Below are 19,113 nucleotides of genomic sequence, written 5' to 3' on the forward strand. Positions count from 1 at the left end.
CTCACAATACCCTTATGAAATGGTTGTGGGGAAGAACTCACTGAGGAACTCACTAACTTAGCTTAAACCTTTTTAACCACTCTCAACCTGAGGATTACAGCAGTGGGGTTATAACTTAGCGGTGCAACACATGCTTTGCATGCAGGGTTCATTTCCTGGCATCTCCAGGTGAGGCCAAAAAAATCCTGACTGAAACTCTGGAGAGCCTCTGCCAGTCATGCTGTGTGTGTCCCCTCTTGCAGTGGGTTGCTGCTGGGTTTCAAAGCCTATTTTTCTGTGTTGTGGCTCTGAGGGTACCATTGTAATTATCATCATGATCATCATCATATCATATTTGTATGGCTATGTAGATTCTTCCCACTGTTTTGCAGTCATGAGTTTAAAGTTACTTGATTCTCTGTGCAATGGGAGTTATTCCTGGAATGGGACAATGTGGGTCCAAAGGAGTGCTTTTGTGTGGCTGTATGATTTCCGCCCTTTCCTCCCCTTTGCACTTCATGCATCTCAGTTTCTCCTTTCTGTAGTATAGGTTACTAGCTATTGGGGATTCAAAAGACTGCTCCAACTCTGGTGACCCCTTAGCTTGCACTTCTGGTGACCCATTTTCCACTCCACCAGTCAGACTGGCCACCAGCCTCCAGTAACCAGTAGCAGAAATTGCACGGAAGCTGATTTCATCTAAACATTTTGGAGAAACTTCGTAACAGTAAGAGTTGTTCAACAGTGAAACAGATTGCCTTGGGAGGTGGTGGGTTCTGCTTTGCTGGAGGTATTTAAGCAGAGGCTGGATGGCCATCTGCCAGGGTTGCTATAGTTGCACCCTGCAGTGCAGAGCCTGCATCAAGCAGGGGTCTGTACTAGATAAGCTCCAAAATCCCTTCGAATTCTGTGATTCTATGTGGTAGTATATTTACTTTAATGGTTGCCATTTTCTCTAACTTCAAAATTTGAATTGTGGAGTCAAAGTCTGTTATCAAAATTCAACAATTTTGATTGGCTAAATCATGAACAAAAGCTAACTGGTACACACAAATGCATGTAATAATCCCAGCAGCCCACTTTTTCCAGCACAAAGCAACATGGGGGACGGGGGTATCTGGAACAGAAAGTAGCAGGCGAGGGTATGTCCCTCCGCTTACTAATTTTCCACATCAAACAGTTACATTCTACAAATGTTCACACACAATATTTAGATAGAACCATAGTTAGTATAGAATTTATTTAATTCTTTACAGTCGTCTGTCAGATATTGAATAACGGCTACTCCATGGAAGATACTGCCCAGTACTTACTGCAGCTGAAAAAAAATCTTCAGATGTTAAATGCTAATGATGAATGTCAATTATTCACTCAGTAATAGCACAAACAATATTTGCCAAAGTCTCCAGGAAACAATTTTGAGAACTTTAACAGAACAAATCATTTCAGCCCTAATCTTTAGGTTCCTACGGTCAGCATTTTAACTCGGTTGTCCATACAAACAGTAGCTGTACTAATTTTTCCTTACTTTTGTACTCACACATTTTCGCAATTCCTTCCAAGTATATTAATTTATGTCAAATACTGCCTATTTTCCAATCCATTCTTAACTTCACAAGAAATGTTTTTTCCAAACATTCAATGGTTATTAGAATTTCAAATATCAATGTAATTCAGAACAATTAATAACTTTGTTATTATAATAACTTTTAGTTATTATTTAGTTATTATGAAATTATATAATAACTGTTTATTATGTAATTCATCTTAAGTTCTTGTGAAAAGGTGGCCTATAAATCCAAACAAATTCAAAACTTTGAAAAATGTAAGTAGCTCACCTTTTTAATCTCTTTGTAGAGTTCTAACTGTATCCTAGGAAGACTAGAATCCATCAAAGCCTAGAATGAAACCAAATGGTAAATTTCAAATATCAGCAAAGTATGCATTGCTCCAATATGTATTTTGCACTGAACAACTTGCAGATTTACTTGACATACTGTTATTTAACTCTTGAACTATAAAAACAGCCATTTACTACATCAGGTGTAGGCAACCTAGTACACTCCAGATGTCTTGGACTGCAACTCCCATAAACTGTTGCCAACATGGCCAATAGTCAGGGCTTCTGGGCATTGTAGTCCAAAACATCCAAGGGCACCAGATTTTCTACTACTGTGCTAGATCTACAGAGATGGCTCTTGTACCTAAATATTTGTTACACCCATGGTTTACAAGCTTTTACCGTTTCAATAAACTCATCTACAACAAAACCCCAGCACAGTGCAGATGACTGTTAGCCAAATTCTAGGGTACACACTCAAGATTGTGTGGGGCCCTGGGCAGGCCTGTGCTGCCGGGGAAGATTGTTAGTAGGCAGGCATAACTCCCTCTATCCCCAGGCATGAGTTTCGTCATGAGTACCGATGCTTATGTAGCCAAAAGGACATCACCCACTCACAAGAGGGATGTATCAGCAGACTTGGTAGATCCCCAAGGTTTGCAGAAGTTTCTTTAAAAAAAAATGAAAGAAAAGAAAAAGTTGAAGGGGGAAACTCCCCCAAACAGCCCAAAGGGGAACCAAATGTGCTCAGTTCCCATGGAAAGCTGACTGAATGTTAGGGTAGGTGGGTGGGATAAACCACGTGGGAAGAGGAACAGAGTATCATAGAGGAAGGCATGGCTAACTGGCTGGAACAGTGAACAGGAGCACTCCACACCGCAACATTTTGTTGTAGGTCTCACTTGTGCCCACTACTCCCAATCTTCTACTTGAGAAACATAGGTTAAGCTTCAAGGAACTCCAGGATTTCCTCAAAACAGAGTTTGGAAATTACCAGTTTACGTCACAGCATTTGTTAACTTTTCATACTAAGAGAAACCCTACATTTCCTGAAGAACCAGGAGGGCTTCTGACTCAAATATCCTACTACTGTACAACCCAAAAAACAAACCTTGCAAAAAAAACCAACAACCCACACACTCCAACACATGTTAGTCAGCAAAGGCTAGACAGCATTTTTCGTTCCATTGCTTCTGTAAGCTAGATGCCTCTTGCTGTTCCATAAGCAAGAGGGCATAGACAGACATCTAAGTTCTGTTAAGAGCAATGCAGATATATTCTGCATTGAAGCTGTTCAACCTATTACAGTGCCTAGCACACAGGGATCACTAAATAAATGCTCAGTAGTAGCAGCTGCCATCATTTTCACTGCACAGCCTGGCCTTACTACCCCACATATGCACATTTGGCAATAGGGAAAGGGCACATAGTAATGACTACACCTGAAGATGGTATAACTACAGCCAGCACCCACTAACCTGGTTTGCATGATCGGCAGCACTCACCATGGTTCACATATTGTGAACAGGATAGCAGGCAGAAAACATGAGAAAAGGCACCTCATTTTATCTGTGGCTTGATGGATACTGATGTGATGTGCGAACACAGCTATACTAACAAACCATGGTTTGTTAACCACAAACAACCCAGAGAGGGAGAACCCATGGCTTGTTGTTGAATGGTAAACGCTGGGTTGTTTAAACCGTGGGTTGTCGTTATGTGTGGATCTAGAACTGTGGCTTGTTCATGGATTGTTTCATAGAATCATAGAATCATAGAATAGTAGGGTTGGAAGGGGCCTACAAGGCCATCGAGTCCAACCCCCTGCTCAATGCAGGAATCCAAGTCAGAGCATCCCTGACAAATGGCTGTCCAGCCTCGTCTTAAAGGCCTCCAGTGTGGGAGAGCCCACCACCTCCCCAGGTAATTGGTTCCATTGCCGTATTGCTCTGACACTCAGGAAGTTTTTCCTGATGTTCAGCCGGAATCTGGCTTCCTGTAACTTGAGCCCATTATTTCGTGTCCTGCACTCTGGGATGATCAAGAAGAGATCCTGGCCTTCTTCTCTGTGACAACCTTTCAAGTACTTGAAGAGTGCTATCATATCTCCCCTCAGTCTTCTCTTCTCAAGGCTAAACATGCCCAGTTCTTTCAGTCTCTCTTCATAGGGCTTTGTTTCCAGTCCCCTGATCATCTTTGTTGCCCTCCTTTGAACCCTCTCCAGCTTGTCTGCATCCTTCTTAAAGTGTGGTGCCCAGAACTGGACACAGTACTCCAGATGAGGCCTAACCAGTGCTGAGTAGAGGGGAACTAGTACTTCCCGGGATTTGGAAGCGATGCTTCTATTAATGCAGCCCAAAATAGCATTTGCCTTTTTTGCAGCCACATCACATTGTTGGCTCATATTCAGCTTGTGATCGACGACAATTCCAAGATCCTTCTCGCTCGTAGTGTGGTTGAGCCACGTATCCCCCATCTTGTAACTGTGCATTTGGTTTCTTTTTCCTAGGTGCAGAACTTGGCATTTGTCCCTATTAAATGCCATTCTGTTGTTTTCTGCCCAGCACTCCAGTCTATCCAGATCACTTTGAATTTTGTTTCTGTCTTCCAAAGTATTAGCTATCCCTCCCAATTTTGTGTCATCTGCAAATTTGATCAGCATTCCCTGCACCTCCTCCTCCAAGTCATTAATAAAAATGTTGAAGAGCACTGGGCCCAGGACTGAGCCCTGCGGTACCCCACTCGTTACCTCTCCCCAGCTTGAGAAGGTCCCATTGATAAGCACTCTTTGAGTCCGATTCTGTAGCCAACTGTGGATCCACATGATCGTTGTTTCATCTAGCCCACTTCGAGCAAGTTTGCTCATCAGGATATCATGGGGCACTTTGTCGAAAGCTTTGCTGAAGTCGAGGTATATGATGTCTACAGCATTCCCACGGTCTACAAGGGAGGTGACTTGATCAAAAAATGAGATCAGATTTGTCTGGCAGGACTTGTTTTTGACAAATCCATGTTGGCTTCGAGTAATCACGGCATTGTTGTCAAGGTGCTTCCAGATGGATTGCTTTATGATCTGCTCCAGAATTTTCCCAGGGATTGATGTCAGACTGACTGGTCTGTAGTTCCCAGGTTCCTCCTTTTTACCCTTTTTGAAGATAGGGACAACGTTAGCCCTCCTCCAGTCATCTGGCACTTCCCCGGTCCTCCATGATTTCTCAAAGAGAATAGACAGCGGTTCTGAGAGTTCTTCTGCCAGTTCCTTTATTACTCTAGGATGCAGTTCATCTGGCCCTGGAGATTTGAACTCATTCAAAGTAATGAGGTGTTCCTTGACCATATGCCTGTCGATCTCAAGCTGCAATCCTGCCCCTTCAGCCTGTACTTCGCCTTTGCCAGGGGGGTCATAGACTTCTTTTGTCTTCTTTTGGGAGAAGACTGAGCCAAAGTAGGAATTGAGCACCTCTGCCTTTTCTTTGTCATCTGTTATCATTTTGCCATCCTTATTTAATAGCTGAACAACCATTTCTTTCCTCTGCCTTTTACTATGCACGTAGCTGAAGAAAGCCTTTTTGTTGTTTTTAGCATCCCTCGCTAACCTCACCTCGTTCTCCGCTTTAGCCTTCCTGATGCCATCCCTGCAATTCTGTGCTACCTGCCTGTACTCTTCCTTTGTTACTTGGCCTTCTTTCCACTTCCTATATGTGTCCTTTTTTGTTTTCAGGTCATCCCTAAGCTTTTTGTGAAGCCACATTGGCTTCTTCTGTTGTCTTCCACCTTTTCTTCTTGTTGGAATTGTTTGTGATTGTGCCTTGAGAATTTCCTTTTTTAAAAGTTCCCACCCATCTTGGACTCCTTTTCTCGCTAGCATTGTTTGCCATGGGACCTTACTGATCATTGTTCTGAGTTTATTAAAATCAGCTTTCCTAAAATCCAGGGTACGCGTTTGAGTACACTCGGCTTTTGCTTCCCTTAGAACCAAGAACTCAAGTACAACATGGTCGCTTTCCCCCAGAGTTCCTGTAACTGCTACTTGATCCACTAAGTCATCTCTGTTGGTTAGGATCAAGTCAAGGATAGCCGATCCTCTAGTTCCTTCCTCTACTTTCTGTAGGAGGAAGTGATCCGCCACACAAGTCAGGAATTTCCTGGAGGGGCCATGTTTTGCAGAATTTGTCTCCCAACAAATATCGGGGAAATTGAAGTCCCCCATTACTACTACATCATGCTTCCTTAAAACATTGGCTATTTGCTTTTCAAAAGTTTCATCCTTGGCTTCTCCTTGATTGGGTGGCCGGTAGTAGACTCCGACCACCAGGTTCCTTTTATTCTTTGCTCCATTTATTTCAACCCAGATGCTCTCGATGGGGCTACCAAGCTCCTCCTCCTGTATTTCTGTGCAGAGATATGTATTTTTCACATACAGTGCAACCCCGCCTCCCTTTCTGTTCCTCCTGTTCTTTTTGAACAAGTTATATCTTAACAAGTTATAACAAGTTATATCTTAACAAGTTATAACAAGTTTCGCCAGACTACACAGGTGTACAAGAGCAAGTAGCTGTGATCTTACTTGTCCTTTTCCAAAACTAGTAGTAATGGCGAAGTCTGCCTGATGGGAATTGGAATCCATCATCATCTGGGGGACCACAGGTTCCCCACCCACTAGATAGAGCATTAATTGTGTCAATGTGTTGATACTGGAAACTCATGCTGGGGGTTTTGGGAGATTATAATAGAACCAAGAGAATTCCTAAGGGACTTTGGGTCCTGAAAGAGCTTGAGGAAACATTGCTAGATGAGAATTTTTTTTTAAATGGTTTGCCATTATCAAAACGTATTTAATGGCCCTCATGAATTTACTTATAGAAACCTCACAGATTGAGATCAAATCAGCTAAATACAGAAGCATATCATAACCATAACAAAAGGACAGCACACAGTGCCGGGGCTATCTACCATAGTTCAGTGCTCCTTAGAGAGTTCAGGAGACTGAAGAGACAGTTCAACACCCAAATCAAAACAAATTGTTTCACAGAGCCAAACTGGTATGTACTTTTCTCACATTAACCACTTTTATTCTTAAATATCTGAATAACATCCATGATTGGACTAGTAAGCACACTATTAGTCCCCACTTACTCCTGTTTACACTGGCACTCAACTTGCAATTGTCATATAAATTAAAATAGATACTTAAATGTAAAGTTTAATAGGGTGTTGTTTTTCTCCTTCCTTAAGACTGTTACATCATGTAACATTTTGCTACATTCAATAATTTTATCAGTAGTTCTATGTCAAAAAACTAAATACAACTTACTTTTATAACTTTATTGAGACATTCATCAGCAACCATTCTTACATCTGACTCCAAATCATCACTACAGAGAAGGAAAAGTTCCATAGCAATGCCCAGCAATTTCTGAAATTCTGGAGAATTTCTTAAATAAAAAAGAAGAGTTAAAATTAGATAAGTTTTCCTAGTTGGGTTTAACTTCTGGACGTTATGCTGTTCTATATTCACCCAAAACCTAATAAACTGAAAATATTTATATGTAGTGTTTTGGAGTTAGTTTGGAAGTTAATACATTCCCCAATATTTTAAAAGGAGTCCTCAGTGTGGAACAGCAAACATACTGAGAAAAATTGTTTGAAGTTAAAGCAGGATACTTTCAGATTAGAGTAAGAGAATTTTAAACATGATATGAAGGCAGCCATTAGAAAATGGAGTTTACTATCCTGAAGACTGAATATTTTTGTGGGGATGGCTTTAGTTCAGTTTTGTAACAGTAAATGGGAAAAATGGTGGTACTTGCACAAAAGGACAGAAATAACATTAATCTCAATCCCTTCTAATCTTACACACTATACAATATATACTCATATATATTCCTATGTACTCAAGAGAAAATAGAGGCCTGGTTCAGACACAGGGTCTAAGAATCTTGACTGGTTTTGGTAGCCAAGCCAAAACTTCTGATCAACAGGACCTTATCCCTCCCTTTCAGTGCAATCCTATGCAGCTCTACTCAGAAGCGAAGTCGTACTGTGTTCTATAGTACTTACTCCCAAGTACATTTACAATAGAAAAGACCCATTCAACACAATGGAACTTACTTCTGAGTAGACCTGTATAAGCGTTGGCTGTTCCTCCTTGACCTTGCCTTTCATTTCTGTCCAAGACCAGGAGGAATCCCCTGCTCCAAGTGTGGAGCTCAAGCACTGTGTGCGCAATATTTCCAGATGTGCTGGGCACTGGAGGGCCTCAAAAGACCAACTCAACTTTAGGGACCCTGCTCCTGCCCCCCCCACCCCCACCATTTTCAGCTCCATTATTGGAGTTGGGGGAGGAGAGGACAGGCAGCCAACACAGCATCTCCGATGCCCAAATAGAACACTGCTAATTGTCTACCACCAAGCTCCAGCCAAGGCTCGGACTCAGATGCTTCTCCTTTGCATGCCCTGCCTCCTTATTGGAGGAAGGAGGTGGAGCGGGTGAGTATGGGGCAGAGCTGACCTAGTCTCTGTTGCTCTTCCATCAGAGGAGCAATGGGGACTAGGCTAGCTCGGCTTTGCTGTGCATGGGGCTTCCCTAACCGGGAAAGCTGATGCGCAGAGAAATCTAGTCCCTGGCCCAAGCACCGGGTGGAAGATCCACCTGGCGCTTGTGCCAGGGAAGCAAATGATGTCAGGTGGGCATGGCCACACCCACTTGACATCATACAGCTCACAGTGGGCTAAGTGGGGGATCATCCCCCCAAAAAAAAAAACTAATTCTGCAAGCCTGATTTAAAAGATACAACACAAAAGGGAAGGGGATTGGGAGGGAGGAGGAAATAAAGCAAAATTCAAGCACTGGTTCTTAGTTTCAATCTCCTTATAAGTACTCTTTCTGAAGGGAAAGGTGAAACAAGCGCCTTCTCCGGCTAGTGTATGGGACTTGATTGGTCTTCCCCTTGCTGTGATGTTCTTCCTAGGAGGCACAAGGTGCAGCTTCCCAGTGGCCCTTGGTTTTCTGGCCATCAGCCCCCAGAGTCTGCAGGCCCAGGGAACCCAATCAAAGTTTTGATGGTCATCTGAACTGAGCTAGAGACTCTAAGGCTCTCCTCTCTACTTCCTCCTTTCCCTGCCTTGATCAACATCAACATATCCCTTCACAAGCAGAAAGAGTAAATTCTGAGAGTTTATATCAACCTTTGCAGGCTTCATCCTGCAATTAAATGTGGGACTAGGTGTAGCCCATTTCTCCTCCTTATAAAGCATGCTGAACTCTTAAAACAAGAGAAAGTATTTTCATTAGTCATTCACTAAAAACAACACAGTACTTGCAAAAACAGGGTTCAGAAAAATGCTTGCTTACCTTAAAGACTGAGCAACTATATTTTCACATATTATTAGGCAATGATTCACTCGATCTTTCTTGGTGGTGGAAAGTTCTCTCTTTCTAAAATAAAAGACAGTATTTTACAGATCTCAATCCTTCAAATTAGAAATCTCAAATGGGTTTTTCAAAAGCAGAAATGTTAGCTTTAGCTAACCTTGCTCTTAAATAATTTGCCACCACCTTCTAGTATCAAAGATTTTGCTTCCTTTCCACTTCTTTCTTAGGCCCAGTTCTTACCTATGATCATATCCATGGGTATATTATTCATGGGAACTGGATTTTACGCAGAGGGAGCCAGATGCCACCTCCATAAATACAGCTGATAGTAAAAGTTCCTCTGTAGTTATAGAAATGGTTGCCAGCTACCCTGTGCATACAACAAGCCTAACCATTTTGGGTCAATGGGCACTCTTGGAATTTTAAGTGTTGTGGTTGCTCTCACGAAATGCTGGCATGGTGGACATTGCAAGTCACAAAATACTATTTCCCAGAAGGCAAGCTAATGGGACTACAAGAAAAGGAATTTGTCCAAGAACCTGAGTACAAGACAGGGCTGGGGTCTGAACTCCAAAACACCACACCACACTTTTTGAAGCCAAATCAAGATGGCGCTGGATGGCAGCCCTTTGCTTTGCAGCACACCAGTCTCCCGATTCTTATTTTTAATTAAAGAAAATCTTAAGAAATAAAACAAAAATAAGGAGGGGTAAGGAGCCTGGCAGGCACCAAAAGAGGGTTCAGGGGCACCACACAGGAGACCCCACTACTAGCCTCGCCCCACAATGTCATGTGCCTGCATATCCTTGTATGGATAAACATGGAAGACTAAGTCTGCAGAACTAGGCATGCTTAAAGCACTTTATCCTTAAGATGGCAAAATACAGCTCAAGAAAGTTATGAAATAAAATAAAAGTCATGCATGGACACACAAACACACCCAATACACAGCAGGATTCAAGTAACCTAGGAGAATCAGTAAACGGCAGAAATACGGACTTCCGGTCGGAGCCATGCCATCTTCGTAGTGACCTGCGGAGCTCCGCAGGTTGCTTATCTCAAACAGCTATGAAAAGGCTGAGAAACCTTTTTAAATTCCCGTGGAATTAAAAGGGGAATCTTACAGTACCATCTGGTTGAAATCTTGGAAGAATAGCTGCTTTTGTGCTGCAGCAGAAGGGCTGCAATCTAAGGTCAGTGGCCGGAGTATCATCTACTGAACGCTGTTTGGAACTCCTTGTAATTAGGAGACTGACGAGTTCCAAAAAATATTTGTGAATTTAAACTACCAGCAATATCTGGGGACTGGCACTTAAATCTAACTAAACGTTTGTTTTTTCCGTTTCTGCAATTATACTTGCTTGTTGTGCTTCTGGAAGTGGAGGATGGCAGTATCAAAGGGAAAAACAAAAGGACTGGGAATGCCTCCTACCCCCACAATTGCAAAGGTTTCTAGAAATGTCAGAGGTGAAGAGGAGTTGCTTGCTTTGATAAAAATTATGTCTTTTCAGCTATCAGTGCAGTCAAAGAAGCTTGAAACAATCCAGGACTCAATCACTGCCCTCTAGGGGGCTGTGGATTTAATTAATAACTCTCTTTAAAAAATTGAAATGAAGGTTAATGCACTCGAAGATCGAGTTATTGCTCAGGAAACTGCTATGTAAGGGTCTCACAATACTTTGTCTGCTCGAATCTCCCAAATGGAGGCTTTTACACGCAGAGCGAACCTTCGTATTCTTGGTATTAAAGTCTTAGCTGCTGATGTATGTTTGGCTGAATTTATGGATAAACCTTTGCATGAGTTATTGGTTTTGCCATCTGATTTTCTACTGGATATTGAGCATGCATATCGTGTTCCTCGCTCAATACGTGGCACTTCTGCGACTGTTGTTGTTCAGTTTTCACGAGTTTCTACAAAAAATTATTTTCTGCGTCCGGCAAGAGAACGAGGTGAGCTGCGGTGGGGACCAGCAAATGACAAGATTATGCTCTTCCCTGATTATACTAAAGAAATTGTTGACAGAAGAAGGCAATTCACCAAAGCAAGAAGTTTTGCAAAGCAAAATAACCTGCAATATCATATTAAATATCCTGCTACATTTTGCATTCTTTTTGAAGGCCAGATGAAAAAGTTTTTAAATCCTGATGCGACTGAATCATTTCTCATTGGTGTTAACATTAAAACAAGGGAGCCAACTTTCTCTGCCTCCTGAGTTGGAATTTAGCCATTTTCACTGTTCCTTTGAAGTCTTGTTTGGGGTTTAGCTGATAGGATGTCTGGGAAGTTTGCCAGATTAAAAGTTTGCATATTTTTGTTTTCTTTCTCCTTTGTGTGTTATATTATATGTGTGTATGTGGGGTACACATATAAATACATTTTTAGATATAATATTACTTAAAATAAAAAAATGGTTTGTTTTTATTTTTTATCTTTTTTTTAAATTATCATTAATATGTATTACTATCATTATTATGGGATTATGATTATTATTATTTCTTGTTGATTAAACTTTTAATGTTTACTAATATGTGTCAATGGAATAGTTAATGGATGGTTTGCTCCCGTGTATTTGCTGTAAGACTGAGGTTATAACATTGAAAGACAAGGCTCACAGTTTATGGAGCAGTGGACTGAAGATTTAATAATACCTGCAATGTTTGGAAGAGTGTTGTATAGGTATAATTTGCAATTGGACTTATATTTGGATATTTGGTTTGCTTTCACTGAAGCTTAAATATAATCTTTTGTTGCTGTTTTTTCTTTCTTTTTTTCTCTCCTTCTTTTGCTTTCCTCATTTTTTTTCTTCCCCAGAATACTGTAATGTTGGAAACTGTAGATTTTGACCATGTTGTTGGTATTATTTATTTCACTTATAAAAAATAAAATATAGATTAAAAAAGAGAGGGAAAACAGCAGAAATACAATCTACAGGACTAGAGATGCTACGTTTCTGGAAACTGTGAAGCTGGGGAGCGGGGGAACAGTGTGTGGGGACTGGGAGGGATTGAAACTTTGAGGGAAAATGAAAAAACAAAGTATTTTTAGCACTTCGTTGCTTTAGGAACATAAAATCTGTTATGTATAACTTGATTTTCTCCTAACATTATCACTAAATGTAAAAAACATTTTAAAAAACTAAGTAAATTTGTAATTGTCTGAATGAACAATATTTTTAAATTTAATATACCTACCATCATAATTTTATCAGCAAATCAAGTTATACATAATACAGTTTACATTCCTGTTTTTTGTCAAATCAGAAGGAACTTCAGCAAATAATCCCTGATGTATCTGAATCATCCTAGAAGCTACAAGAAGCAGGAAGAGCTGGAAACAGAGGAAGGCTGGAATACAGCATCTGTTCCTGTGTGTGAGAAATTGATTGGGGTGGAGTGTTAGAAATGGGCAAAAAGGCTTGTTAGTTAATTGTTTGCACCAGTGGGAGGTGATAATTGTGATAATCTTTTTGTCCTTACTGACTAATCCTCTCTCTGGTAAATAAGGGGTTAACTTGCTTAACCTATTTTTAGTTGCTCTTTTTCTGCTCCTATAGCTTGACGCTTCCCTTATCTCACCTCCTCCCTTTTTTCTCCTCCTGTCTGCAATAAGGTGCTGGTTTGTTTTCCAGCAGCTGAGATGATTAGTCCAACAGATTGTTTATTGCAACTGCTATCTGAAAATTTAAACTTCCCAATATTCCCACAGGTTATGGACCCAGACTAATTGATATGCAGATTAAGCAAGTTTGCAATTAAATGAAAGGTGGAGAAAAAAAGGTTTGATTTTTAAAAAATATATAATGGCCTTACAAGTAAATGGTTTTGTGGTTCCAAAACTAGTTCCCAGTGACTATGATAATTCGTTCTTTCACCTGGAAGTAGTTTCAGAGCAACAAGGACTTTTAGAAGTGATGAAAGAAAGCAGGCAAGCAAGCTGTTGCTGAGGAGTCTGTGGCAAGAACTTCAGACGAACGAAAAGGCAGCTTAACGGCTTCCAGCTCAACAGACACAACTAATAGTGAGTGGCATCAACAGGGCTTGAAGCACAGCGTTATATATTACAGTCTCTACAGACGTAGCCAAGATTAAAGGACAGCAATATGCATGCTTAAAAGGTTAAGGACTCTTTATGGCCAGTCTTCCCTTCAAGACAAAGTACTGCTTTACAAAAAGGTTTACACAAAGGACCTGAAAGAGGGTCGATGTTCCTTGAGGGACCTTGATGAGATATTGGAAATGATACAGAAGCTTGAAGCTTTGGAAGATAAAACTTCTGAGGTTCAAAAATTATCATTTCTAGTGTCTTCACTACCACATTCTTGGTCTCCTTTTATCTCAGCATGAGCACTATAGGAAATCATAGCTTTAATGTTGTGTTATCGTTCTGAGGCAGAAAGAAAAAGAAACGAGTTTGAACTGGGATCTTTTACACAAAGCTTGGGATCAAATTTAAGCATTCAGGAGGCAGCACAGAAATCTTTATATGGCCAATCAGAGAGAAAAATGCAAATCGTGTGTTTTGAATGTTGTAGGCGTGGCAATCTAATGCAAGAAAGACTGCAGAGAAAGTAATCTGAGCTCTGTCAATTTACAAAACGCTGGAAAGCTAGGACAAAGAAATAATTATTTTAAAGGGAATAATTCAAGTCGAATCAAACTTAAGGGTACTCCTAGAGTACATAGAGACTTTACTGCTGTACAGGATAGTCAAAAGTGTAATAGTTGGATTGTTGATTTGGGAGTGAATACTTGTACTTCCAGTGATAAGAATATTTTTATAACATTGATGAAAATGAGGAAGGCCACACATTTGTGGCAGGTGGAAATTCAGTACAGATAAAAGGATGCGGCAAAGGCAAACGGCAATTTGATGACTATTCTTTTGATGTCACAAATGTAAAGTATGTTACGTGTAAAGTATGTTCCACAGATGGATGGTAATGTGTTAAGTGTTTCCAGTTTGAACAAGAAAGGCTTTGATGTGTGATTTAATAAAAATGGACTGTGTACTATAACTGCAGATAGACAGACCTATGAAATGGCCAATAAGAGAGGTGGTATGTTTGTACTGAATAATATACAACAGCAAGTAAATTCAATTAGATGCTGTGAATCTACTGACTGTTTGGAATTGTGGCATAGGCGTTTTGCGCATCGCAATGATAAGAGTCCAAACTTGATTTGGAAAGGAAAGATCTAGCAAGAAATATTTCTTTTTTTATAATTTTTTTTATTTTTTCAAAACAAAACAAAACAACATACACACAATAGCATACAGTAAAATATATCTTACAATTATAAGGTCCTTTAATCTACCTTTGGCTCCACCTACACAACAAATGCTCATTATTATTCTCTAATTCTTATCTTGGTTGTATATCATACATTGAGTTCACAGACATTATATTATTTCTCTCCTAATTTTAACAACAACAAAAGAGAGTTAACCATCTTAAAGCTCAAAATCCAGATACATACATATCATTTTTCTCTATTTCTTGTACAAATTCTATAAAAGGTTTCCAGTCTAACATAAAGTTAGTTGTTGATCCTTCTTTAATTAGTCAGTTTTGCCATCTCTGCCAGCTCAATCATTTTCATGATCCACTCATTCGTAGTTGGTATTGTTTCATTCTTCCACTTTTGGGCATACAATAACCTTGCAGCCATTGTCATGTACAGAAAGAGGGTTCCCCCCTTCTCTTTTACGTATTTATCTATTAGTTCCAATAAAAAAAGTTTCTGGCTTTAATTCTATAGTAGTCTTTAATATTCTTTGAACTAAAGACTGTATTTGTTTCCAAAACATTTTAGTTTTTTTTACAAGTCCACCATAAATGATAAAACGTTCCCTCTTGATCTAGCAAGAAATATTTCTATAAAGATGTGCAATGACAATACAGAAAGATGTGTATGTTGCATTAAAGGAAAAGGCATAAGGCCTTCAGTCCCAAAACAGAGTGAAAGATATACGACACAACCATTACAACTGGTTCACTCTGATCCGTGTGGTCCAATTCAAACAGCAACTAAAGCTTGAAATTGTTTTAAATAAAATATTTCTATTCCACACTATATCATTAAGATCTCAGGGCAGCATACAGATAAAATAAATTTAAACAGTATAAAACAGTAAATCATTTAAACACCTAAAACATATTAAACCATTAGATAAACTAATACCAGTTAAAATCTAAAACAATAAAAGTTAAAACAATGTGCTAGGGAATGCATTTTGCCCTCAAAGGCTTTGGTAAAAAGCCATGTTTTTACTTGGCACCGAAATGAGACCAATGTCTGCATCAATTGGGCCTCCAAGGGGAAGGCATTCCACAACCGCGGTGACACAGCAGAGAAGGCCCTCTCCCACGTCCCACTGTAGTGTATGTCTCATACTGGTGGGATGCAGAGGAGGGCCCCTCTAACAGATCTCAGTTCTCAGGCAGGCATATGTAGGGAGAGGCACTCCCTCTAATATCAAGGTCCCAAGCCACTTAGGGCCTTAAATGTCATCACCAAAGCCTTGAAACCGGAAGCATCTTGGCAGCCAGTGCAATTCCTTTAAAAATGGTGTTATATGATTTTTATGAGGTGTTCCAGTCAGCAGGCTAGCAGCTGCATTTTGCACTAGCTGCAACTAGATGAAATCTGTATTTTTTTACCTTCATTGACAACTATAGCAGGTATGTGGTCATCTATTTGCTCAAGGAAAAAATGCCAAGTTCTGCAACTACTAAAGCAGTATATGGCAGTTGTGAGCAATAAATTTCATCAAAATGTGAAGATCTGGCAAACAGATAACAGGGGTGAGTTTATGGCTAGTGCTGTATAAGATTTCTTGAAAAAGTAAGGCATAGAGCACAGGCGAACCACACCCTTTTTTCCAGAATACAATGGGACAAGTGACAATTATGCAAATGACTAGATGTTTACTTTTGAACTCTAATCATCCCAATAAATACTGGGAAGAAGCTGTGATGACTACAACTTATTTGCATAATAGATTGCCCACCAAAGCAACAGGGCAGACACCCTTTCAACTTTGGCATTCAAGAAAGCCCCATATAGGGCATATAAGGGTGTTTGGATCTAAAGTTTATGCTCACATACCAAAGGAGAGGAAATCAAAACTTGATGAAAGAGCACAAGGAGGAATTCTGGTTGGGTATGAACCCGGAACCCGAGTTATAGGATTTTAAATCCCATTACAGGCAAGATTACAGTGAAGAGTGTCATCTATTTTGATGAAAGGAAGATAATTAATTCAATAGGCGATACTGAGCCAGAGCATCCAACAAGAGACACTGATCTAGTTTGTTTACCAATAGCCATGGATGTTGAAGATAAAGAACCACAACTCTGTGAAGAGTCAGAAGGGGATGTACCACCAGTAGAGGAAAGTTCAGAGCCATAGTTTGATATATCAGCAGACAGAGCTACTGGACAGGAACTTAAGACGTTCAGTTCGAACTAATAAATGTGTACCACCCTTATGACTGTCCTACCTTACAAGGATGGCAGAAATGTATGAACCCTCAACTTGGGGAGAAGTTGAGAATATGCCACCAGAAGAAGCATGCAAATGGAAAGAAGCGATGCAGCAAGAAATGGATGCACTATACCAGAATAAGATATGGACTCTTGTAACATTGCCAGAAGGCAAGAAAGTTATAGGATGTAAATGGATTTAAGGCCAAGCCAAATGTAGGAGAAATACAATGTTATAAAGCCAGATTAGTTGCCAGAGGGTTCTCCCAGATTCCAGAACAAGATTATAATCAGACTTTTTCACTGGTAGTGAAACATAGTATGATCATATTGTTCTTAAGTATTGTTGCATCACGTCAGTTACATGTGGAATGTTTAGATGTGAAAACTGCTTTTCTTTATGGAGATCTTGAAGAAGAAATGTTTATGGAACAACCTCCTGGATGTATAAAACCAAAGAATAAGGGACTTGTATGCAAGTTGCAGAAGAGCTTGTATGGATTAAAACAAGCTTCCAAAATGTGGAATGAAAAATTGAATCAGCTACTTATTAGAGAAGGCTTCATACCAAGTAAACTCAATTCCTGTCTGTATACGCAATGTATGGATGGAAAATGGACATATATTGTGATTTATGTAGATTACTTACTTCTGAGTTGTGAGAATAAGGCTGATTATGAGGAAATTATGTGCCACTTGAGCCAAGAAGTGGAGATAAAGAGACTAGAAGTCACCCACTATCTTAGAATTCAGATAGAAAGAGAGGAAGATGGAAGCTACCTCCTCAATCAAAGGCAAAAACCTCAAGAAATCACAGAATACCTGAAGCTTCAAGAAGCTAAAGAAGTGGCAAACACCCATGAATACAAATTATTTTAAGGAAGAAGAGAACAGTGAACCCTTTCCTCATTTTGATTGAAGAGATAGTACAGAACAGCTATAGGAAAACTGTTCTATCTATCAAATTAAGTAGACCAGATATATCCGTTGCAGTTGGAATTTTGAGCAGAAGTACCCATTTGCCTACACAGAGAAATTGGAGTGCTGTGAAAAGAGTGGTCATATATCTAAAAGAGACTGCACATTTCAAACTAAGATTGCAAGCCACTGAAAAATCTGCATTCATTGCATATACAGATGCAGAATGGGAAAGAGATTCAACAGACAGAAAGTTTATCAGTAGGAATATGTTCTTTTATAGCACTCCAGTAACTGGTTGGCTTAGCAAGAAACAAGACACAGCTTTGTACACTGAAGCAAAGTACGTATCAGCTGCACATGCATGTGAAGAAGCAGAATAGTAAGTTGCTGAATGACACTGGAATAGATGAGCCAAAACCAACAGAAGTCATGGAAGACAATCAGAGCTGCATAAAGATCTCTCAAACAGAGAAAATTAATGCATGTACCAAGTACATTGATGTCAAGTACCATATATTGCAATATTGGTATATGAGAGGGCTTGTTGAGATGAAGTATTGTCCAATGAACAAGATGATTGCAGATATTCTCACTAAGCTGTTTCCTAAGACCAGTTTCAACTTCTGCGAGAGAAGATGAACCTTGTGGACTCGATCAAGCATGGTTGAGAAGCGGTGTTAGAAATAGGCAACAAAACTTCTTAGTTATTGTTTGGGCCAGTGGGAGGTTTATTGCATGGAGTTCAAAGAAATCTGGCCTGAAGGAAAGGGTAATGACTCCCTTGCCTATTAGGAATGGTAATCAAGCATACTTAAGAACTTTTAATCAATGAGCCAGTTCACACGTCACAACAACCCAGTTTGTTAAACCATGAGTTGTTGTAAATGAATTGGGAGTGAGTGAGCATGTTGGCGTCCGACTCCCACTCATTCATAGATACCCAGAGTTTGTTTAAACCCTGGGTTGCAGTGACATACAAACAGGGTCACTCTCAACCTATTATTTCAAGAGTAACATTTCATTCCCTAAGGGTGCAATCCTATGCATGTTTAGAAAGGAAAATGTCCTACAAATCCCAACATGCCCAAGCCATCCATTCTGGCTGGGGAATCCTGGCAGTTGTAGTACGTTTTTCTGTCTAAGCATGCATACACCTGCATGCTTAGTAAATAATTCCACTTAATAAACATCTTAAGTTTTGCTCATTTTGAAATGTTGTTCCTGGTGGTGGTGCCAATCCCATGCCAGAGGAATCAGGCTACTGAGTTTATTTTTAGATGTAGAGAGTTTATTTCAATGGCAGTGGTTAAAAATTTAATAGCTGAGGCAAGATTCCCTAATATATTTGGGAACTTTATTAAAAAATGTAGCTCTGATTTCTATAGACACAATCTTCAAAGTTTTTTTTGCAAAAAGTACATGCAGGCAGCCCAAACATTGCTCCATCACATGTGGTGATAGTGGTGGGATGAACTACAGTGTTCCCCTCACATGTGTGTTTTCAGAAATG

At 39.9% G+C, this 19,113-nt stretch overlaps 1 protein-coding gene across 10 annotated transcripts in view; it reads right to left on the reverse strand.

Annotated features, from left to right (window-relative positions):
- HTT (huntingtin) overlaps nt 1–19,113 on the reverse strand; it is a 381,175-nt gene that overhangs the window by 355,064 nt on the left and 6,998 nt on the right. For all 10 annotated transcript variants that reach the window (XM_084859889.1, XM_084859888.1, XM_084859886.1 and 7 more), the window contains exons 2-4: nt 9,174–9,257; nt 7,134–7,254; nt 1,818–1,877 (exon numbers count right to left, since the gene is read on the reverse strand). In XM_084859889.1, coding sequence (XP_084716015.1) covers nt 1,818–1,877; nt 7,134–7,254; nt 9,174–9,257 — 265 coding nt within the window. The remainder of the gene's footprint in view (nt 1–1,817; nt 1,878–7,133; nt 7,255–9,173; nt 9,258–19,113) is intronic.

Source organism: Heloderma suspectum, chromosome 5 (assembly GCF_057233095.1).
Source record: "Heloderma suspectum isolate Gila_16-S chromosome 5, 16-S_ref, whole genome shotgun sequence".
In the NCBI taxonomy this organism is placed as follows: Eukaryota; Metazoa; Chordata; class Lepidosauria; order Squamata; family Helodermatidae; genus Heloderma; species Heloderma suspectum.